The 24513-nt window shown below is 42.6% G+C and overlaps 1 protein-coding gene across 4 annotated transcripts in view; it reads right to left on the minus strand.

Annotated features, from left to right (window-relative positions):
- JAKMIP2 (janus kinase and microtubule interacting protein 2) overlaps positions 1-24513 on the minus strand; it is a 167702-nt gene that overhangs the window by 51943 nt on the left and 91246 nt on the right. For 3 of the 4 annotated variants that reach the window (XM_029217356.1, XM_029217355.1, XM_029217357.1), the window contains 2 exons: positions 12579-12854; positions 667-1164 (listed from right to left, as the gene is read on the minus strand). In XM_029217356.1, coding sequence (XP_029073189.1) covers positions 667-1164; positions 12579-12707 — 627 coding nt within the window. In that variant the 5' untranslated portion in view covers positions 12708-12854. Of the gene's footprint in view, positions 1-666; positions 1165-12578; positions 12855-24513 lie in introns of those variants that run through there. The other variant, XM_029217358.1, reaches the window with a different exon arrangement.

Consider the following 24513-nt stretch of genomic DNA (forward strand, 5'->3'; position numbering starts at 1 on the left):
AGTAGGGGTTGAAGGAAGTCTTGGAAATTTGTAATAGCAAATAAGCTATTTAGGAATGACATCCAATTTAAGAATTATAATGGCCCCTATTCTGAGTGGCCCCTGTTTATTCTGGGAAAGAAGATCTCTTTGTAAAATGACTAAGGGTTTTATAGCTCTATTTCTTGCTTTTAGACACGGTTCCTGGAGAGAAGACAGGTGAATCCCAGAGGATGTTCCCAGTGGCTGCCATTTTCAGACACCTTGAAAGCCAAAGAAACTTCCCTTTCCCTGGTAAAAACCCCAAAACATTTTATAAATGGGAAGCCTACAAAACATGCTGATTTTGGAAGAGTTCATAATTCAGAATATTTCCATGGACATCCAAGAAAACAGGAGTCATTAAACCCATACTCTCCATACGTGTGGGGCTGGAAGAATCCAGTTTTCATGAGAAAGGTGACTCCAAAATCTTTTACCTTTTACAATGCCAATTTTGGCCTGGGCGCATTTACTTATCTATTGACCTATCTTGTATCTTGGCCATAGCACTAGACAGAAGGAGGGTACTGTTTACAATCCTCTCATGAAAGACACCTTTCATGAAAAAGGCACCTTTCATGAAAAAGCAAACCCCAAAGCACTCTGAAGCCTGGAAAGAGAATGGCTCTGCCCTGGGTTACTAACCAGCCTCCGAATATCCCGCTCCGACTCCCACTTGATCTTGGAGATGGCTTCTTGGTGGGACTGATGCTCACTCCTGAGGTCCCCAGCCTTGATTTTATCCGCTTGGATCATATTGCTTAGCGCCTCATCCACCTGCTTCTTGGCCGTTTTCAGGTCCGCAATTTCCTGTAAGAGCTTAAGGCGCTCTGCATCAAACAGTTTCCGGGCCTCCTCGCGGGCCTCGATGGTGAGCGCTGTCCTTACTTTGTCGCTGCTGCCGTCCCGGAGCGCACACAGCGCCGACTTGAGCCTCTGGATCTCCCCGTCCCGCACCTTCACCGTCCGGGCCATTTCCTGCTCGTGCTGCTTGATGAGATTCTCCCGCACGGCCTGCAGCTCCTTCATCTTCTCCTCGTGGAGCTTGGCTTTGAGTTCGGTCACCAGGACCGTGTGCTTGCGCTGCTCCAGCTCACGGATCCTCTTGGCTTCTTGAGTTTTCTCCCTTTCGAGTTTAGATACCTGAAGGCAGAGAGGTGAAAGGATGAAAAGAGGTGAGCCTCATCAAACAGGTGTGCTCCTAGGCAGGACTGGCAGCTCAGGCCCCTGTGATCTCTTAATGCCTCATCTCTTTTCAAATTCCAGCCCCCTGTGGAAGGAGCGAGGGGAACCACAGGCCTTTTAATGCTGGGAATACAGTGGGAAAGGAGGAAATACCCGAGGGTGCTTACATTACTTTGTTCAGAAAAATAGTTGATGTTCTGGGGCCTTACTGTTCTGTGTGGTCTGCAGACAAGCAGCACAGCCATCACCCAGGGGCCTGTCAGAAATGCAGGGGCTCCATCCCAGACCTACGAATCAGAGCCTGCAGTGTAACAAATCCCCAGGTGACTGGTGTACACGTTAAAATTAGGAAGCGGTACTATAATAGTCTTCACCCTGGTGAGGAGTTCAAAACAGATCACCTGGAGAGCTTTCTAGACTACACATCCCTAACAAGGTCCAAACTGATAAATGTGGGTGTGGGTGTACCGGGACACCCAGGTTGGTCCATAGTTCAATATTATGATCAGGCTAATAAATTGGTGCCTAAAGTGATAGTATAAAATATTCCTCCGCCCCTTTTTTTAGAAGAGAAGCTAATTGCTGCTAAGGGGGAGGTGAGAAACGAAGACAGTTGATATGTCCTCAACCTTACCTTTCTTACTATGGCAACTTGGTTCCACCCCCAAAATTATTACAGGTACACACACACCAGCCCAAAACCCTGCAGTGCAGGGCCCTGTGCTAAAGGCGAGTTCAGTGGCTGTTGTTATTTCTGCTACATGGGTGTCTGCATCCTTCACTACCCTGTGCTTTTATCTCCCTCTCTCTCCCACCTAAGCCAACACTCCAAGGAATTTAATAAAGTATTCCTTTTCATCTTTTCATCTGTCAGGTATTCTGGTTTAAAAAATTCTCCTGTGTTTTGTACTATTTCTAATGATAATATAGGTCTCTTCATAGGTTAGCAATGGCACTACCTTAATTTGTCTGTGAGTCCATCTCTGATTCAGTAGATCAGGGTAGGGCCCCAGCATCTGTAGCTTAAAAAAGACTCACTAGGCTCTTGTTGTACTGTTCTCCTTCCCCCTCCTCGTCTCTGCTGCCTGCCTTTGTTCCTCTGTCTCTGTCGTTTGCACATACACACACACACACATACACCCACACAGTAACCTGGAAAAAGGGAAGAACTGGGCAGCCCCAGGAGTAATATCTAGGTGAGTGATACTGAGTCTCTGCCATTTGTAAAATTAGAACGTTTCATAAAATAATTAAGAGCCCTTCCAGATGAAAAATGTTAAGATCCAAATTCCTTATTGAAGCCATTGTAATTATAATGTAAAGTGTCTGAGATTTCACTTACCTTAACAGTTTACCTACCTTTAGCTAGAACAGGATTTTCTAAGTCCACATGGCATTTTATGAATATTTTATTTTAAAGGCACAGCAATTATTCCCATGTAGGTTATTCTAAAAGAACTCAGGGCACAAGGAGACTTGGCAAAATATGCTGCCAGGCATTCCCAAATGACTGTCCTTGGGTCTTGCCTCCAGCCTAGGCTCAGGTCCCCTCCCGGATGCCCTTTAGTTCATATGTTCTAGAGCTGTGCTGTCCCATGCGGTGGCCACTAGCCACACCGAGCACTTGTAATATTGAAAATCTGAATTGAGCCCTGCCCTAAGTGTAAAATACATACCCGATTTTGAAGACTTAGTATGAGGTAAACATTAATATCTCATTAATAATTTTTACATTGATTACATGTTGAAACTATAATACTTTGGATAAATTAGGTAAAATAAAGTATATTATTAAAATTAATTCTGTCTAGTTTTACTTTTTAAAATTGTGGTTATAAGAAATTTTAAAATCACATATGTGGCTTGCGTTTGTGGCACATATTATATTTCTTTTGGACAGCATTGCTCCAGAGTTCTTGGAGGTTCATTTAATGAACTGAGCTTTCTTCACACTGCTGCTGACATTCTCTTAGTAAAGTCCTGTTATGATCTGATTTATGTGCCAGGACTCCTTTCTGTTGGGGAATAAAATCCCAACACTTCAGCTGCATCTTTCAGCTCTCAGAAGACTTGGTTGGACTTCCAGCTCCCATTTCCACTCCTCACTCTACCTCTCCAGGCACGGGGGATTATCCTATTTTCTGCACATGCCCTACATCGCTGTACCTGTGTGCCTACCTGAGATTCTTCTTCCTGACCTGCCCTTCCCTCAGCTCCTTTTGGGATCCTTTCATTCCTCATGACCCAACTAAATGTCACCCTCTCTGATCATGACACCCCAATCACCCAGGACCAAGCTTATTTCTCCTGCATTTGTCTTCTCAGTGCAGTTTGCTAATACCTCCTTACTGGTCTCTTCCACATTTTTCTTTATGCTGTATTTTTTTTACATACTTGTCTGTGCTCACCACCTCCTCTCCTACCTCACCTCAGACTGGAAACTCCTAGAAGGTTGCCAGTGAGCCTTGTTCATCTTTGTCTACCCATTGGTTGTCAGCACAACACATGATAAGAAGACAAAGCGTACGTGTGGAATTAAAGAATGTAAGCCAATATGTTTCCCTGGCTAGCCTCGTAACCAGAGGCAGGAATAATATATCCTGTCAACGTTTTAGAGAACGAACATAGGCTTGCACTGTTACCCAGAGCAGCCCTCATCCATCCCTTCCCTGTATAAAACAAAAGAAACCCTAACATATAATGTTTGCCTGTCCGCTGTTTGATGTTTCTCTCAGTTCTTCAGTGATGAAAACCTAAATCTAACTTTCCATTTTTCTACAATGAACTGAAGAAGTATCTTCTAGACCATGAGTGGGCAAACAACAGCTCATAGGCCAAATCTTTCCTGCCCCACCCCCAGTCTTTGTTAATAAAGTTTTATTGGAACACAACCAGGCCCATCCATTTCCATATTGCCTATGGCTGCTTTCACGCTACAATGAAGTTGAGTAGTTTCACAGAGACTGTCTGGCCCGCAAAGCCTAAAATATTTACTGTTTTGCCCTTCACAGAAAATGTTTGCTGATTCTTCTTTTAGATAATGCACTTTTTGACATGAGGGGCCTTATTTTTCACTGATTTAGAAACTCTGCAATTTACCTTCCATCTAGGAGCTTGGGGAAGTTAACTTTAGCTTGAGTGATAGGAAACGGGATCATCTTCAATTTCAGCAGGACGTATTTATGTTCCTTAGGCATTTGGACCATTAAGAGCTGATAGGTAACAAGTTACCGAGGGAATTTTAGCAACTCTTCCTAGAACAATAACACGTTCTAGTAAAAATGGATAAAGGGTAATGAATTCTGGGTTTGTATTTTGATTTCATTATCTGCTGTCTCTAAGAAGGTTGCTTTATTCTGAGGATCTTCGATTACAATTTTAAAAATACCTGTAAAAGAATTATTTTTAGGATTAAATTTGATAGTGAATGGGAAAGTAGCTTGAACTGTAAAGTACTATAAAATGTAAGGTAATGATATTACTATTGGATATAAGAGGAGATACTCTTGATCTAAAATTATTTGTCAAATTCTCTGCAGGTGCATTAGATTGTACCACTTTGTGATTCTGTAATTTCTCTCAAATTTATTTATAAACACTAATCTTTTGTGTGTAGACTGGAGAGGAAATGAATGAAAAAGAAAAAAAAAGTGAAAATACAGGTATATGGGAAATATATTCCAGCATGAAGACAAAACTAACACTGGCCTTTTTGTCTATCACATAAAAGGAATCCACAGAACTCAAAGAAAATTCAAAGGTATTGAATTACATTTGGCATTTTTTATGTCTGCTTATTTTGGTTGTCATGGAAACTGTCATTTTTGGCAGGATTTCTAGGTATGATTTTTTTAGGCTTGGGAGAAGAGTTTCACTGTGAAGGAGATACAAAGAATGTGACTGACATCTGGGAGGAAAAAAGAACCAATAGAAATTTTGTAGTAAAATCACTTTCTGAAAATTATTTGCAGCTTAGATTGCACCACTAAGGAAATAGATCTTAATATCTTAATGTAAATCATGTATACGAAAAGATGAAGAACTACCCCTGAGTAACAGTGAAAAAATGTGAAGATGATAATACTTTGAAATGGAAAAAATTATTTATTAATTGGAGAGAGAATCAATTTTGTTAGTGGAAATGTTTTATGGAGAAAATTTTCAGCTCGATCACGTAAATAGTAAGCATTTATTGAGGGTTTAACTTACTATGTATGAGTTAGGCAATTTTTTAAAGGCTTTACACCTATCAGTACATTTAACCTCCTAGGCAGCTCTATGATGTAGGTAGTATTTCTTGCACCTGAATTTCTGATGAGACAAGTGGGGAACAGGCTCTACATAAGCACAACATAAAGAAGGCTGATCAGAGTCCAGTGTGGGCCAGGAGCCAGGTCAGGTCAGATCCCAGGTCTCCTAGTTTGCTCTGAAACCTTGGGCAAGCTGGGGCCCCTGACTCAGCCTCAGTCTCATGTGTAAACTAGAATTGGTGATAACCTTCTCATATGATTGTTGCGAGGACTGACTTCCATAATGTAGCAAAAGTCCTTTGGAAAGGCTGGAACACATGGGAGGTTAATAATTATTAATACATGGTAGGTACTAGATATTAATTTTGATGAACATTATAGCATATATTAACATTATATCATGCAATGACATACTAATACCAACAACAACATAAATCTTAATACCCATATTATGGTAGTAAGACAAATGTTACTATTATTACATTATCGAGACCATAGCAACTATTTTCCTAATAGAAAGAGATGTTCAAAGATAACATTTTCCTCAAGATGTCTTGAGTTCCCTGGTGGCATCTAATCTTAACTGGGAAGACACCTGGATTATGTGTACGAAGAAGGACTGGGGGGTGGGGTGGGACAGGGCCAGGGGGTGAGCACTGAACAGAGCTTTGAATGGTACACTTCCCATATCCCTTTTACCCCAGAGGTGTTTTCCAAAAAATAAAATAAAATAAATAAAGATCATTAGGAAAATTTAATCCGGCTGGGGAAAGCTTCCACTATGACAGAAGGAAGAAAATTCATGACTAGCCCTCCCAGGCCTCACATTATAATTTCTTCTTCTGTCTTCATTCTGTTCTGGCCTTTGAAAAATGCCACTGTAAGTTCTGCCAAGATAAAGAGGGTGGTGTTTGAGCTTTAATGTGACCTTAGAAATCTAGGATTAAACATTGGACAGCCTGTCGAAGATAAGGAGGATTGAGAGGTTATCAAGACAAGACAAGTTAGCAAAAGGTTCAGCTTGGATTGTCTGCATCGGATGTTGCTGGAGATCTAAATTCATGGTAGGCAGGCAGGGATTTTCATGGGCACTGAGTAACTCTCCAACAGGAGATGTGAAGAGGGAAAGGCTGCCGCCACATCTCTCCCATAAGGGAGATTTTTTATACAGCCTGGGGAAGTAATAAAAGCTTCTCTCTTTCCATTTCTTGCTTTTAGCTACTTAGGCTTCCTGAAAATAAAACTAAATTTGCAGAAAGCAAGAAATACTGGATGCCCAGTGTGGTCCCTGAACCTGGAAGCTCTAGAGTACTAGCCTGAGGATAGAGAAGGTTGGCTGGTTTTCTGAGAGTGCCCTGGAGGCAACAGAGTGCAGTGGAATAAGACAGCATTACCTTGATCACCGCCTTGGAGAAGATGGGAATTCCCATTTTGGCTGCTCTACTAGTTGTGTCACTGGGAGCAAATGAGTTACATGGTTAGAACTCATTTTCTTTCTCAGTGAAGTCAGAATAGTATCGCATGCTGCCTTTGTCCCAGGCTCTCTGTGAGGACTGCTTTGTAGTCTGAAGGGCTGTCCAAGGTGGCAACTGCTGTCTGGAGCCGACTCCTCCCAGAGCCTGCATCCCAGGCCTGTTGCCCCCCTGCCCCTACCCTTGGAGCCCTGTCCTCTGCTCCTGCTTCATCCCCTCTGTGCCTGTGGGGTTCACCCTAGCTGCAGGCTGCCTCTGAGGGAGAAGACCAAACCCTGGGGAATCAGGTGGGTGGATTTCACATCTCACAGCAATCCCTGGTGTGCTTACACACCCTGATCAGCGGATCATGGTGTCCACGGAGCAGACAGACAGGGAAATACCATGGCTTAATGGCTCAGTGCTGCTCTAAGAAAAACAGACCTGGGTGGAAATACTTTCTCCACCCAGGCTTGGGGTTGCCCACCTAAATAAATACTATAATGTACTTATCCCTTGGGGTTGTTGGGAATGTTTTAAAAAGAACCATGGAAATTCATTCAACAAGTAGGACATGTCTCCTACATGCCTGGCAGCACTGCAAGCTCTGGGGATACCTTACTTAGGGGATCCCTTAAGCAGACATGGTCTCTTACCCATAGAAGCATGTATTTCATTGGGGTGGGGGCAGCAGGCAATAAACAAGCAAATAAACGAATAACATAACTTCAGACAGTACAGAGCCCTGTGATTGAAGTATTACAGGGAGATGTGATAGAGTACATGGAACTAGGGGAACAGTGTCATCTAACTCGGTGGTCAGGGAAGGGTCCCGAAGAGCTAAAGCAGTTTCCTTTCCTAACTAATCCCGACTGTTTTGCAAGGACCTTAGCTCTTTTATGTTGTCTACAATCTGCTTGTTTTATAGATGCACAAGTGCAGGCCCAGAAATGACAAGATCATCCAGCATAAAGACCTCACCCTGGGCTTCCCTGGTGGCGCAGGTGGTTAAGAATCCGCCTGCCAATGCAGGGGACACGGGTTTGAGCCCTGGTCTGGGAAGATCCCACATGCCGCGGAGCAACTAAGCCCGTGCGCCACAACTACTGAGCCTGCGTTCTAGAGCCCACGAGCCACAACTACTGAAGCCCATGTGCCTAGAGCCCATGCTCCCCAACAAGAGAAGCCACTGCAATGAGAACCCTGTGCACTGCAACAAAGAGTAGCCCCCGCTCGCCACAACTAGAGAAAGCCTGTGTAGAGCAATGAAGACCCAACGCAGCCAAAAAAATAAGAAAATAATAAATAAATTAATTAACTAAAGAAAAAGACCCCGCCTTGTCTTCTTTCCTATCCACTACAGGCTCTTCACAGTTATATCCTCTTGGTCCTTATGCCTGGAGTCCAGTCAAAATGACCTACCTATCTGCATGGTTATTCCTATCAGCGATTGGCCAATCTTTTAGATAATTTCTACTCACCAGAAGTTGACTGTATCTAGTAATTTTCATTTCCCTGCAGTGGAAATGCAGGCATCTGTGGGAGAAGGATAGGCGTATGTTTCCCCTCCCTCTCCCACTTTGTTTCTCCATTTGAAATTTTGCACAATAGTGTAAAGAAAAGTTCTTACATCCTCTCTTCCTCTGCCTAAACTTTTCAGTATTTTCCAGACCTTCACATATTTTAAGCATAGGCTTTGCAAGACATGGAAACAACCTAAGAGTCCACTGATGTAAAATGGATAAAGAAAATGTGATATCACACACACACACACACACACACACACACACACAATATTATTCAGCCATTAAAAAGGAAGGAAATTCTGTCATTTGCAACATTATGCCAAGTGAAATAAGTCAGACAGAGAAAGACAGATACTGTGTGGAATCTAAAAAAAAAAATTAATTAGAGCTCATAGATACAGGGAACGGACTGGCGGTTGTGGCCAGAGGCAGGATGTAGGAGATGGGAGAAATGGGCGAGGGGGGTCAAAAAGTACAAACTTCCAGTTATACAATAAGTAAGTTCTGAGGATGTAATGTACAGCATGGCGATGATAGTTAACAATCCTGTTAATAATATTTGAAGGTTGCAAGAAGAGTATATCTTAGAGGTTCTGATCACAAGAAAACAAAACTTTGTAACTATGTGAGGTGACCGATACTGACTAGGTTTATTGTGTAATCATTTCACAATTTATACATATATCAAATCATTATGTTGTATACCTAAAACAAATACAATGTGATATGTCAATTATATCTCAATAAAACTGGGGAAAAAACATATTTTTAAAAAGGAGCATTGGCTTGGGAGGAGAGAGAAGGGGAGTTGAAGACTCAGCTCTGTCACCGACTAGCATGTGACTCTGGGTGAATTGCTTTACCTCACCAAGCCTCGGTTTCCTCATCTGTAAAATGTGGATCACAACAATGCCCACCTCAGAGAATGGTAGTGAGGATGAAGTGAGATGACTGAATTATAACACAACATGTTTGACACTAACTCCTCAAAAAATAACACACACATACTTAGGAAGTAAACATGACTATTATCCTATATGACAGATGAGGGAAGGAAGATGCAGAGGGATTTCATAACCTGCTCAGGGTCACTCAGGCGCTAAGGGGAAGAGCTGGGGTTATGTCAGGAGGAAATGCAGTTCTTACGGTGTGTGACAGAGAGTAAACATTCAAAAAAGTCTAGCATTTGTGACTCTGCTCTACTACAATGTGTTCTGCAAATGTCAATGGGATGATTTGTCTTTCTGGAAAAATGAGTAATGCCCCATTGCTCCAAAGGTTTCTGCTCTTTAACTAGTCCATTCCCCAGTGGCTAAACTGTCATTTTATCATCATAGCCTTGGAGCCAAACTAAGAGTGTGAATTCACATGTTTGCATTGTTCATATTCTCTCTCTTAAAGCTTGGGCCTTTGGAAACACAATCGTATTTATTTTAATAAAACTGCTTTATGACTTGTTTGCCCTCTAAATTCCCTTTGCTCTTTGGGGAATGCTGCTGACAGGCAGTGAGGCTTTGCTGTGGCCCCTGTGCTGGGATTGTAATTAACTGCAGCGGAGAGGGAGACTGGGGAGGGGGCAGCAGAGGGGACAGTAGGGCAGTGCTTTTATTCCAGGGTCTGGCTTCTCGTCTCTTGTCAGAGGAAAGGGAGATTACCCCTGACCTGCTGGCTCAGACACCAGGGCCAGGCCCTGGATAAACAGGCAGGATAAACAGCTCTGTCCAAGGTCAAGAGTTACTCCTTTTAAAAGGCTTGAATGAAAAAAAAAAAAAGGCTTGAATGTGTGGAAAATGGCAGGGTGGGGTCTGTCGGGCCTCTGCCTCTTTAAAATCTCATGAGTTTGCTCTCTGTAAATCAGCGGCAGGTTATGGTTGCCGGTCTTTAGACGGATAGGTTTCTTCCCGTGAAGGTAGTTTGTCATTCTGTTGTTACTACAATTAAAGGACTCTGCCGGGCTTCCCTGGTGGCACAGTGGTTGAGAGTCCGCCTGCCGATGCAGGGGACACGGGTTCGTGCCCCGGTCTGGGAGGATCCCACACGCCGCGGAGCGGCTGGGCCTGTGGGCCATGGCCGCTGAGCCTGTGCGTCCGGAGCCTGTGCTCCACAACGGGAGAGGCCACAACAGTGAGAGGCCCACGTACCGCAAAAAAAAAAAAAAGGAGTCTGCCTCCCTTGAAATGTTATGTTGCCCCAGGGAAAGTTAAAACCAATGAAATGTTTATAGGTTGTCAACCTGGAAGGAATCGTGGAGTGGAGTGTTTGTCAACATGAAGGCAGAGAGCCACCTCCGTGGGGACTGTCTGGACTGTTTGCTGGAATTGCGGTCCTGAACCTTAACCCACCTACTTTATCACAATCCTTGGGTTGTGGGCCCAGGGATCTCAATTTTTAATAAGTTCCCTCAGGTTATTCTAATGCCCAGTGATGCTTGAGGGACACAGATATGGAGAAACAGATTCAGTCACTGAATTACAGATCGAAATACTGAAACACTGAAATTTGTCCCCAAGGAGAGATAAAGACAATATTCTGGTTTTCTGACTCTTACACAAAAGTTTTTGGGTTTTGTTTGTTTGTTTGTTTGTTTTCATTTTGGGACATCACAGTCCTTTTAGCTTCATGGAAACTATAATATCCTTCACAAACTTTACATTGGTGTCTGGTTATCCAAGGTCAAGGCTTAGCTGAGACAGGAGGCCAGGAGCTTTGGCCAATCCAAGCTTTATTATTGCTCAAACCAGGAGAAATAGATTTGGGTGAAAATAACTAATTAAAATGTAATAGCAACGTCAAGGAAGAAGAGGTAGATTAAAAGGAATAAGGATATCTGTTGGTTTGTGATCTATAGCTTGATCAAGAACATTTCCTTACTACACAAAGCGCTATCTCTTTAAGGCAACTTTACGCTGACATGGCTGTCTCTAGTTTGCAAAAATGTCTTATGCCTGTCACATATTTCAAAATGCTTTCCTGTCCATGACCCTGTTTGATATCCATACCACTCTAGTAAGATAAGTGTTAGCATATTCATTTAAGGGATGAGATTCAGAGAAGTAAAGAGACTTTCTTAAGTCTAGTTAGCAACTGACTCAAGCATACAGCATTTTAGAAGGGATATTACCATGCATTTTTTTTTCAGAGTTTGCTATGTGCCAGGCAGCTCTCTGAGCATCTGACATGAATTTTCTCATGTACTCCTCATGACTCCTTTTTGTACTTGTCTAACTTAAACCTCATCCCAGCTCTACAGGATAACAGTGTGTGACTGATGAAGAAGCTAAGGTATAGCGAAGAAATCACCTCTTGGTCATGTCATTCATCTACTCATTTAACAAATATATGTTGAGCTTTTCAGTTCTGGACATTTATTTAGGCTCTAGGAATAGAGAGGTAAGATGAGACTCTGTTGTCATAGAGATTACACTTGACTGGGGAGACAGAAGCACTGAACAAGTGAATGCATAAACATAGAAATCGCTCTGAGGCCTTAGGGAGTATGTGGGCCCAGGAAGTGCTCTGTTTTGGACACTGTGGTCAGATGCTTGTATTAGGGCTGACACCTGAAGTTGGTGAGGAAGGAGCATGCCGCTGACTGGGGAAGAACAAGGGCAAAGGCCCAAATGTATGGGCATATGTCTCCTGGTCCAGCAAAGAGGCTGAAGCAGAGTGATCTGGGGGACAGCAGTGGGAGATGGGTCTGGGAGACAGCTGGAGGGAGAGTCCTGCAGCGGTGGGGAAAGTCCTGTGACTGAGAGGCAGGAAGCCTTTGCAGGGTTCTGAGCAGTGGAGTGACACCAGGGACACATCTGAGAAATGCCACAGGGGAAATGACTACAGAGGGCAAGGGTGGAACCTACCCAAGGCCGTATGCCTATGAAGTGTCCAGAGGTGTTGGTGGGGCCAGGTGTGGTCTCCATTTTTACATCTGGCCCCCTGGGGAGGCAGAGCTCAGCCCCACGGGCAGGTTTTTCTCATGTTCTGTGTATCCTGTGCTCAACTCCCTCCTGCCACACACAGGGAATCTCCCTCTGTCCAGGGGTTGTTGCCCTCTCTGGCAACCAGCAGACAGAGGCCCACTGAGGCAGGCCAGCGGGCAGAGCCGGGCCAGAGCCTCCCAGGCTGCAGCCTCGGGGAGCCCCACTCACCTTGGACTTCTCCTGATGCAGCTCTATCTGGATGTCTGTGAGCTTGGTCCTGAGGTCTTCGTTGGCAGCTTGAAGGGCGACAATGAGCGCCTCGGGCTTCTCGCCCTTATTTCGCCCTTTCTTGGACATTGTTCCTCTCTGAATGGAGTCTGTTGGTGTTTAATTCCTCTCAAGCAGGGGCTGCCATGTTACTGCTGCTTCTCCCGGGTGCGATGGCTCAGCAGCTACTGCGTGCTGCCCCTCGGGAAGGTCTCTTCAGCCGCTGTCCTAGAAGCCCTGGGAGACGCAGAGACAGCAGTTACCGCTGTGACCAAGACCTGGGCCACGTGCCCATCAGGCACTCAGCCTGAGCCGCCTGCACGAGCCTCCTCCCGAGGGCTCCTGTCCACTTGGTGCATCAATTTAGGGCCGGCTTTCTAAAGGGCTTGTTTGGTCATGTCAACGCCCTGCTTAAAACCCTTCAAAGACCTATGAATACATCTATGAGTATACCTTTCACATCTCAGAGTGCTCTTTATGCCTGAACCTGCCCATTCTCCTAGCCTCACCTCCTCCACATCACTCACTTATACCCTGGCCATAAGGAATGTCTTTTTCTGATTCTTCCTCTCTTCGCATAAGAACTTTTCATTTTTCTCCATCCTCTGCCCAGCCTGCTCACATGGTCCTCCCCGTATCCTCATCCTCACACGCTGCCACACAGACAGGTTAGTCTGACTAACCTTTATGACTCCATCAGGTCTCAGCTGGCATATCAGTTCCTCCTCGAAGCCTCCCACCTTACCCCCAGGTTAATACACGCCCTTGTTATTCAAGTGCGGTCACCTCCATAATCTGTAAGCTTTGTAAGAGTAGGAATGTGTTGTTTGTATTTACAACTTGCTTCTCAGGATCCATCACAAGACCTGGGACATACCAGGCACTTAATTAGTATTTGTGAAAGGAAGTCACCTATATGATGACCTATGGTCGCCCTACAGAGAGACCCAACTTTAAGAAAATCTGATATATAAAGATCTAGAATTATACAGTGGATAAACTGGGAGAAGTGGGGATTAATTATGCTGAGTTAATTGGGTCACTCACTTATTTAGTCAATAGGCTTGTATATGTTGTGCTAAGTACAGTATGTTGAAATTGAAATTGTTAGCTTTCCAAGGCAAAAACAACAAACCTTTATCCCTATCTACCTACCTATCTATCTGTCTATCTATCTTCATCATCATCACCATCATCTATCTGATAACTGCCTTAAAAAAATAAACACTAGTTGTTTCAAAAATATAGACAAGAACCTTTTCTTCTCAAGAGAGAAGTAAGGAGTAAGGAGGGCTCCCTGAAGACAGTGGCATTGCCTGGAACTTGAGGAGCGGGTAGGATTGTAACAGGTGGAGAAACAGGTGAACCTTGGGTGAAGGAAACAGCAGGTGCCAAGATACAGCAAAGAGAAAGCACAGTAACTATTTTGGGGGAAACAGGGGCCTGATTAGTTACAACCCAGGATATGGTTGGTGGGCATTAATGCTGGAAAGGTTGCCTGGAAATGATAGATTCTGGGAGACCTGGTATGCCATCCTTAGAATTATGGAATCTTTTATTTATTTATTTATTTTTCAGTAAGTAACAAGGAAGCTGTAGGAGCTCTTGGCAGGTAGATGCCCTGATATAGCAGTACTTTGGCGTGGTTATTCTGGTGGCAGAGTGGGGAGAGAATGAAGGCAGGGAGACCAGATAGAAGGCTATTAAACTTGCCAAGGTGAAGGATGATGAAGGCCTAGTCAGAACAGTAGAAAGAGGAGAGAAAAAAGAGAGATGTATCTTGATTTCCAAATTCTTAAATGTGTCATAGGAACAAGGAGGTAAGGAAAATATGAATACTAAACTATTAAGAGTCAACGCAAAAAAGCCATGACTAGATAAAGAAGATAGTAGAGAGTTTCCCATGCAACCTTTCAGAAAATTGAGTATTGTGTACATCTAGGTGCTTCAGTCCAGAACTAAGGGGAATTCCTGCTGATGACCCATATGTTCCAGCAGCTGCTGCTCTACCAAGACCCCTGGTATTCAGCCTTGAGGACCATGCTGGGATCCTGGACTTTCTGCCATCTACCCATGAGCACTGGGGCCATGCCCTTTGGAGAGTGTCCCTAGGGAAAGGGGATAGGATAAGGTTAGGAAGTTGGATCCACCTGTCTCCAGCCATCACGGACCTGTCCACCATATTCCACCCTCGGCTAGATGCTGGAGTTGTCCTTCATGCTTGTTTTGCGAATGTTGCGAAATCATTAAAGTGTATGGCTGGGACAATTCTAAGTGGTTACCATTCTTTGCTTTTAGAATTGAAATGAATTCAACAAGCATTTATTGAAAATTTGTATGACAAACACCACTAGGCACAAAGATAAGTAAGACAGTACTTAACTCCAAGCAGGTTCTGGGTGAGTAAACTCACATGTATACAGTTAACAGGTTTCTCTTCCTCTAGTTGCTCTCTAGATGTTGCTGGTCCTCAGCGCTTCGTCCAGGTTATCTCTAGTGGCCCCACCTATAGGGTTATGACTCTCAGTGCTATATCCATAGCCCTGACCATTCCCCAAACCCCAGACTCATGTATTCAACTGCTTCCTTACCAAATCCACTTGGACATCCAATTGGTATCTCAAACCTAACCTAACTGATACAGAGGTCTTTCTTACTAGCTCCTCAAAAAACCTTATCCTCCCCAAGTTTTCCCATATCAATAAACGGCACCAGCACATGCCCAGTTATTCCAGATCTAAGCTTAGAAATCATCCTTTTTTTTTTTTTTTTTATCCCTTATTTCCCTTATCCGGTCCACTAGGAAGTCTGGTTTGTTTTACCTATAAAATATGTCTCACTTTGGTCAACTTCTCTCAAACCCCTATGGTGCTGTCACAACACAGAGGAAAGAACAGTTTGGGAAAAGCTTCCCAGTCACTTCCTGGCCATATCGTCATCTTGAACGAAGAATGGGCTTTTCTAACTGGAGATACTCAAATGGCAGAGGAAGGAACTTGAGAAAAACATGGAGCCACACAACTGATGTATGTAGAGAAGGTTGTGAACTGGGAGAAGAGAGACTGGGGTTAGATTTCACAGGCTCCTGAATAATCGATGATTAAATTTAATTCATAATGATTAGATTTCATTATGGAGAAATGGAGAAACATAGCAGTCTTTGCATATAAGTGTAATAATAATAAAAGCTTACAGTGACTGATTGCCATGAGCCTGTCATTGGATTTAGCAATTAAAATACTGCTCTCATCTAATGCTCACTAAACATAGGGGGGGAAATAAAATGATTCACAGAAAGATTAAGTAACTTGCCTAAGAGGACTGAGTGGAAAGCTGGTGAGGCCCAGATTCAAATCCAGGCAGTTTGAAACTGAGACCCAAGGTGTGTACCCTGGGCTAGCCTGCCTCATATTTGCGTTTTAGAAAGGTAGTTCCAGCAGTGTGATGGAGGATGAGTTACTAAGGAGGGAGAGACTGGAAATTAGTGAGTCTGCTTCAATGGTCCAGGCGAGAAATAATGCAGTCCTGAATGGGGCCATGGCCATGGGGATGAAAAAGGAGGTGGCAGCTCTGTCACACGGAGACTTTGATGGAATCACGTCCTACTTTTAAACATTACATTCTTCTGTCCCATTGTAAATAACAAGTACCAGCTCTCTGTCATTGCTTGCAGCAAGAATGTGCAAAGCAACAGCCATATTTTACATTTTAATTTATAATCCTTTCCAAAAAATATAAAATATGTGCCTGACTTCACATATTTTTAGTCTGGGAATTATTGTGAACTTCATCCCATAAAAGCTGGGGAAAAGAACAGGATTAATAAATTAGACATGTTCAGGAGAGAAAAAAGCATCACAGGAATTTGAGGATGGAATCAATTTATAGATACCTTGAGGTAAGCAGCTGTTCATACGTATGGCCCTACATACCCCTCTGTTGGAGAGCAACTTTCCAAAGTCTTTTCCAGTTGTGACGGGTGCCTGACAATCTCATGATTCTCATATATAATTTCACTAAAATGCTTCTGTTGCTTTGTGCTGCCCCCTCCCCGTTTTGGACAGCTTTATTGAGGTATAATTCACATATCATAAAATTCATAACTCAGTTTTTTAGCATATTTACAAGGTTGCACGACCATTACCACAATCCATTTTAGAACTTTTCATCATGCCAAAGAGAAAACCCATACCTGTTAGCAGTCATTTCCCATTGCCCACCAAACTCTCCCAACCCAGGCAATCACTAATTTACTTTTTCTCTCTATAGATTTGTCTATTCTGGATATTTTGTATAAATGGAATCATATAATATGTGGATTTATTTTTAATTAACTGGCTTCTTCTACTTCAAAAGAGTCACCCATAATATAGCATGTATCAATATTTCATTTCATTTTATTGCGGAATAATATTCCATTGTATGGTTGAAACTGAATTTTATTTATCCCTTCATCAGCTGATGGGCACTTGTGCTGCCTTTCCTTAAGCAGTTTGAGGTCAGCCTTCAAGAAAGGCTGCCACATGCAGAGGGACACCACCCCTCAAAGGAGCGTGCTCCAGAGCATAAAGGAGAGCTTGAAGGGATCACTGCACACAGATGGAATGTTTCTGGGCCACCCTCAGAGCCCCTGTCGCTGATAACATCTGATGTAGCAGATGCTCTGGAGGAGAGACAGAAGCCTTGTTCAACTAAGGGCCAATCCTGGTGGGGGTGGGTGGGCAGGGGGAGATGGCTTCATAACTTAAAAAAACTTGAAGGAATTTTAAGTGATCCCTAGGTTTCCAGCTCTTAGCTACAATGATGGTAGTGCTAGCCTCAGGCAATGCGGTGAGGTACCAAAGGCAAGAATTTTAGCTTATCCTCTGGTCCTACCCTGTCCTTAATCAGACACCTCCCATAGCCACCGAGGCTGAATTTCTCTGTAACCAAGTCTCTGATAAAGATACCAGAAAATTTAGAGACAGGCTCTCAGGAGCAATTGCATTTTAAAATAAGGACCACTGCTTGAGAGCAAATCTTAATGTAGGAATATATTATCAATGGAAGAGTTATAGTCATCATTCGTTCAGTAGACATTTATTGAGGAGGAAATACAGTGTAGTGTTAATTTCTCGTTTAAGATTTTAAACTATTTCTATAGACAGCTTTGTTAGGAAAAGCAAACTCAAAGGCTCAATTTTTTTTTTTTTTCTGTACACAGACCCACAAGAAAGATTCTGAGATCCATTATTTCCTCTTTGTATGGTAAGCAATCTTTGATATTCCGAAACCTTGGAGTGCTGGTCTATAATATTCTAGATCATCATAGCTTTTGTACAGATAATTATTATACTTCATCTACTTACTCATCTCATACTGTGACAGCTGAATACTACTACTACTGCTAATTATCATCATCATTATTATTATTGACCATTTACTACTGCCGGCCACTGGGCTAAGCTGTTTACATGCATTATATTTTTAATGCTCTGAGGTAGGAACACAAGTCATCTAGTCCAGTCTCAAGTGTATGACTTATGAATACTTTTTACAGCTATCCCCACTGGGAGGGATTGCCATGTAAATAATGAACTGCAAGGTTGAAGATGTAATGAGTGCTGTAACATGGAAGCAAACCAGGCACTACTGGAGCACAGAGGAGGAGACCCAATTCCCTGGGGGGGACTAGGGCTGCTTCTAACAGAAGGGATGGCTGAGCAGAGTCTTGAACGATGAGAGATGATTTGTCACGTGGTTGAGGAAATAAGGAAGAAGTGAATAAATGTTATATGAGAAGATTTTGTAAGAATTATGTATATACCAAGACTATTGATTAACTCGAGTTAGGGGGAGGATGGAGGAGGGAGAAGAGAGAATTTGGAAAGGGCTCATTTTTATATCTGATACTAAGCGCATCTCTATTCTTACACCTCATGTAAAACATTAAATTTGGGGGAGGAGGGTTCCACATGCTGAGCTGTAGACTAAAAAATTGTTTAATAATAGTGCTATTGAAATCTTTCTATATGTCAAACACAGTATTTACCGTTGCACATACAGTCTCTCTCTAAAACATGTTCTTGATGTAGATATCATTTTCCCATTATGCAAGAGAAGACATTAAAAATTCTAAATCTGCCCAACTTTACACAGCTTGTATGTCTATGAGCCATTCATTGATTCAGTTGTTTCTTGACAGCCTATGATATGTCTGTCAAAATTTAAAATCAGGTCAGCCTGATTCGAAAACATTCATTTTAACCACTACATAGCGCTTGTCTCTCCTTTAGGATCAGAAAGGGAATATCTTATTTTTCCTTTTTTTTCTATCTATTATTAGCTTTAAAATTCTCAGATGAATCAAAAATAAGTCCTGCTCTATAGAAATCAAAGCATAAGGCTGCAAACACATTTCTTGTCCAGGGTGTTTCAAAGATTTAACACAAGGCTGCGTATCATTATTGCAGCAATGCGCTGAGCCCTGACTGAAGTAGTCACTTAGGGCATTTCAGTGATAAATCCCATTCTTCAGGGCACTTATAACCTAGCAGTTAACATTTTTCCTGTGTGAAATAGGGTAAGACAAGGGAGTACTTTACTCCTGCAAAACAGTGCACACAAAATAGCTATTAAGTCTTAAATGATCACGAGACAGGTAATTAAATAAGATGGGATTGGAAGCCTGCATCTAGGGCTGTGGTTGAAAAACTTCTTATAGTGTCGACCTGGTTCCTTCAGACAGTCTGACAAAATACAACCAATAGTAGTAAACAGTAATTAGTAATATTTCCCGTGTATTCATTCAGATGGGGTAACAGAGACTTAGTGAAGATTAATGATTGACCTTCATTCAGCCCTGAGCTGGTAAGTACTGACTGGGGAAGATTTAATCCAAGCCGTTTGACTGTAGAGCCCATGTCTTCACTCTATCACTCAGTGCCTCTTTTGGAGGGTGGTGATGAAAATTCCATGGACTAAGGCAGGTGAAGGGTTTAGCACGGTATGTATCAAATAAGAGGTCTTTTTAAAAATGCCTCTTTGAACACTTAATAGCTGCCAATCACTGGTCTTGGCACTGAGTAAATAAATGAAGACAGACATAATCCCCAGCTCATGGAGGTAACATGTTAGTTGGGAGGGGCACACAATAAGCATGATAAATAAATAAGTACTCTGCTAGATTATGACAAAGTTCTATGGGGAAAAATAAAAGCATGGAAGGTGATGGGAAGTGTCCAGGTAGGTCGTGATTTTAGATAACGGAAAGCCTAACCAAGCAGGTGTTAGTTGGCTAAAGACTGGAAGGGGTGAGCCATGCAGATGCCCGGGCGGAAGCATTCCAAGAGTGCAGGGCAAGGATAAGAGCTCAGCAGTGGGCACAGACATCCAAGTTCCAGGAGCTGAAGGAAGCCAGCCAGGCTGGAGAGAGTGAGCAAGCTAGGACAGCAGCCAAGTTGAGGGCAGGCATTAATGGGAAGGCAGCATGTGCAGACCATGCTGTGCTTCTTAGGCCATTTCACATCGACATGGGTTTTTACTCAGAGTGAGGTCCCATTAGAGGGTTTGACAGGAGAGGTGCCCTGATCTGACTTGGGTTTTAGCATCTCACTGACTGCAAAGGTAAAAGTAGAAGAATTTTCATAAGAGTGGAAGTAAGGAGACTGGCTTGGAAGCCACTGCAAAAATCCAGCTTAGAGATGGTGGTGGCTTAGGTCAGGGTGAGAGCTGTAGAGGTGGTAAGAGGCACCAGATATAAGCTGCTGTTAATCCTTTCTAAATTGGTGTTTGGCCACAATTACAATGAATCAGTTGTTAAGCTGAGATGCAAAGTCACATAGGGCTGCATGAAGTATTAAACAGTACGCTAGAGTGTTTCTCTCTGAAATTTATTAAGCTCCCACTCTAAGAAAGGCATTATGCCAGGCACTGCAGATGAAAGAGATGAGGGTGACTATCCCCGCTCCTTTGAGAGCTTAACTCTAGTAAAATGACAATATACCAGAGCTATATGTGGAGGCAGAATGTGGCCGTATGCATTCTTCCAATGAATATCTGCTAGATGCGGTTTTAGGTGCTGAAGATCAATAGATAGAAGGTAGATAGAAGACACAAAAATCCCTGCTCTCATGGAGTTTATATTCTAGGAGAGCGAGACAAAAAACGAGCAAGAGAAATATATAAATTATATAGCATGTTAAAAGGTAACAATGAAGGACTTCATAAAGGTCAAACCCATACCTGCACAACACTGTAATAGGGAAAAATTAGGAACATTGTAACATCCATGTGAAAGGAACTGGCTTAATAAAGTGGTATGTCCAGTCTATAAACTAGTATACAATAGTTATAAGATACATAAGTAGATATAGGGAACCAATGAGACTAGCTGCACTTCAAGATATATCACTGAATCAAAAGAGCGATATGATGAACAAAACACAAAGTGTAATTTTTAATATACACACACACATATACCACCATGTGCATATATATATGTATAAGAAGTCACAATACATTTTGGAAAGACACGGATGAAGGGATCAAAAAAGCTTCCCACATGCTTCACATCATTTGCTCCCAGGCCTCCAACTCCTCCCTTCTCAACTGTGGGTCAGTCTGCAGGTCATTCTCCAGAGCTGTGTGGCAGTGTGGCCACTGCAAGATACACTGTGTCATCCTCTGTGTGACAAGCCCCACCTTCATGACAGCTCTGACAGTGACATACTTTGATCTGTCTCTGGGAAAGCTGAGACCCTTAGAGTGGACAGGTCAGTCCTGGGCAAAAAAAAAATCTCTTCTGTTTCTTTCCTCTCTCCCAGGATCTTCCTGGGGGTGTGGAGGTGACTGGAGCCTCATTCTGGCCTCTTTCTCTCCCACCTTTGTCACCATCTTCTGGCCCAGTGCCTCACTCCACTCAGCCTTCCCAAGCTCAGTAAACATGATAAGCCACTCCTGCCAACATGCTAGCAGATAAGGTTTGTGTTTACAGACTCTCCCATCCCCCTGACATGTGAGTTTTATTTTAGAAAGGGGTTTAGGAGACACAGGCATTGCATGAGATTTTATATGAGAAAATTAGTGTTAACCATAAACCACGGTACATAAACTCAGTTATGAAAATGATTAATACTAACTCTCCCGGACTTCCTTGGTGGCACAGTGGTTAAGAATCTGCCTGCCAATGCAGGGGACACGGGTTCGATCCCTGGTCTGGGAAGATCTCACATGCCGCGGAGCAACTAAGCCCATGTGCCCTGACTACTGAGCCTGCGCTCTAGAGCCTGCGAGCCACAACTACTGAGCCCGTGCGTCACAACTACTGAAGCCCGCGTGCCTAGAGCCCGTGCTCTGCAACAAGAGAAGCCACTGCAATGAGAAGCCTGCATGCAGCAATGAACACCCAACACAGACAAAAACGAATAAATAAATAAATAAATTTATAAAACAAAACAAAAAACTCTCCCACCTTTCCCACTGTACACAGATTAAATGTTATTGTTATTATTAACCTTCTCACCTCCTCCACAGTAGACAGATTGGGAAACGATATTAATAAATCTCCCCATCCCCCAGCCCTGCTTTTTCTGTCACTGGGAAGATATTTGCATGAACTGCGCTGGGCTTAAAAGGCCAAGGATTTTTAATCTTCCCTGGTCCTAGTACTGCCTAGCATTCTTTCTCCTTTTTTTCCTTTTTTTTTTTTTTTTACAAGTTTATAAATTTACGAAGTGCTCGAACATGCTTTATCTTATTTAACATTCACAATGAGACTCTGAGACATACTATGATCCCCACTTTACGGACGACAAAACTGGCCCTCAAAAGCATGAAGTCACTTACCCAAGTTGTTACAAAGCTGGGATATAACCTAACTTGTCTTCTTCCAAGCACTGTGTTCATGTAACACAACCCAAGCTTGGCCAAACAGACTTTCTGTCCTACAGCCTCACCCGGAAGAGGGGAGTGTTTTTCCCTCTTTCTGCTCAAGGACACAGGAGGTGCTGTTGATTATTGGGATGCAGAGGAAGGAGCACCGGAACTACAGTGGAGGTGGCCAGGCTTGTGACTGTCCACAGCTGTGTGAGGGGACACCGAGTGGGAGCCTATGTGCTGCACCTGTGCCTCTTGAGTCTGCACGTCCTTGAGTTTGCACATTCTTGAGTCTTCACTCCTGTGCTTCCCTATGCATGCAACTGTTTCTGTGTCCTTCTTCTAAGTCATCAAATAGAATGCCCCTTCCTGCCTCAGGACCTTTACACATCCCACTCCCTCTGCAGGGTCTTCTTTTCCTTCAGAGTCTAATGATCTCAGCTCAAATGTAACTGACTCAGGGAAGTTGTTGTAGGTTGAATTGTGCTCCCTGATAAAGACATGGTCAAGTCCAAACACCCGGTACCATGAATGTGACATTATTTAGGAAACAGGGTCATTTCAGATGTAATCACGTTAAGACGAGGTCATACTGGATTAGGGCCCTAATCCAAGGACTGGTGTCCTTTTAAGAAAAGGAAAAATTTACACACAAACGCACAAACACAAAGGAGAGAAGGCCTGGACAATGGAAGCTGAGATTGGTGTGACACATCTACAAGCTAAGGAACACCAGGGATTGGCAGCAACCACCAGAAGCTAGGAGAGGAGGCATGAAGAGGTCTCCTCAGAGCCTCCAGAAAGAGCCAACTCTACTAATAACCAGATTTCAGATTTCTGGCCTCCAGAACTATAAGACGATACATTTCTGTCATTTTGCCACCGAGTTTGTGGTCATCACGTTAGCCCTAGGAAACTACAACAGAAGTCATCCAGCTTTTCCAGAATAGGCCAGGTTCATCTAGTGCATGTTTTCATAGCATCAGCTACTTTTTTCTAAATAGCATTGTATCACAGCTTCTTGTGGTTATATATTTGCTTTTTTTTTTTGATCAATATTTATCCCCCCACTAAAATGGAAGCCCTATGAAAATGGATAGTGCTGGGTTTTGATCGCTATAATGAGGTAAAGAGAAAAACCCCAACAGTGACTAGCATAAAAACAGCACGGTATGCAATGAACATTTTTAAATGAAAGAAAGAGTAAATGAATGAATAGATTGATGATTGGCAAGAAGAGAGAATGGCACTTGTAATTTTGGCCTGGGAGTATGGGAAAAGCATCTGAAACCAAAACAAAGATCTCTGTTTCTCTCTAACTCTGTGTCTCTTATCTCTCCCTCAATCTCTGTTTCTCTGATTTCTTGCTTTTGTCAAGTTAGATTAGAACATTTGTCTTTTCAAAAGTCTGTGGGGACTGATAAGATTGACAAAACAGTTCATGGTAACAGGGAAAACTGTCAACACCAATGCTGATGATAAATACTGTAAAACTGTGAGAAAATGAAAACAAATGATTTCTTTCTGTAAGTTAGAGAAAGTGGATTTTTTTTCACTGTCTTATCAAACAGTACAATGATAATTATTTGTACCATCAATTTTGTATACAACTAAAAATGGTAGATAATTTTTATTTAATGAAAACAGCAGAAGTCATATATATTTTTCCTATCTTTATGTTAGCTATTTACAAACATCATCACATACTCATATATCTTAAAAAGTACAGGAAAATGATGTTGCATAATGGTTAAGGGCAAGAGCTCTGGAATCAGACCCCAGGCTTAAAGATCAGCCCTAACCACTTAGGGTGTGACCTGGGACACATTACTTAACTCCTCTCTGCCCAGCTTTTAATTTCTGTCTCATAGGGTTGTTGTATGGATGAAATAAGCTAATACATGCAAATACATACAAGAGTAATTGGCACTTAGTAAAACTCAATACATTTTAGCATTATTATTACTATTAGACATCTGACAGTTGATGAGACCATGGTAAGTAGTCACTGAGATAATCTCACCTATTTATGTCATAAGTT

The sequence above is a fragment of the Monodon monoceros genome, unplaced genomic scaffold (assembly GCF_005190385.1).
Source record: "Monodon monoceros isolate NGI ecotype Baffin Bay Population unplaced genomic scaffold, NGI_Narwhal_1 Super_Scaffold_12, whole genome shotgun sequence".
Lineage (NCBI taxonomy): Eukaryota > Metazoa > Chordata > Mammalia > Artiodactyla > Monodontidae > Monodon > Monodon monoceros.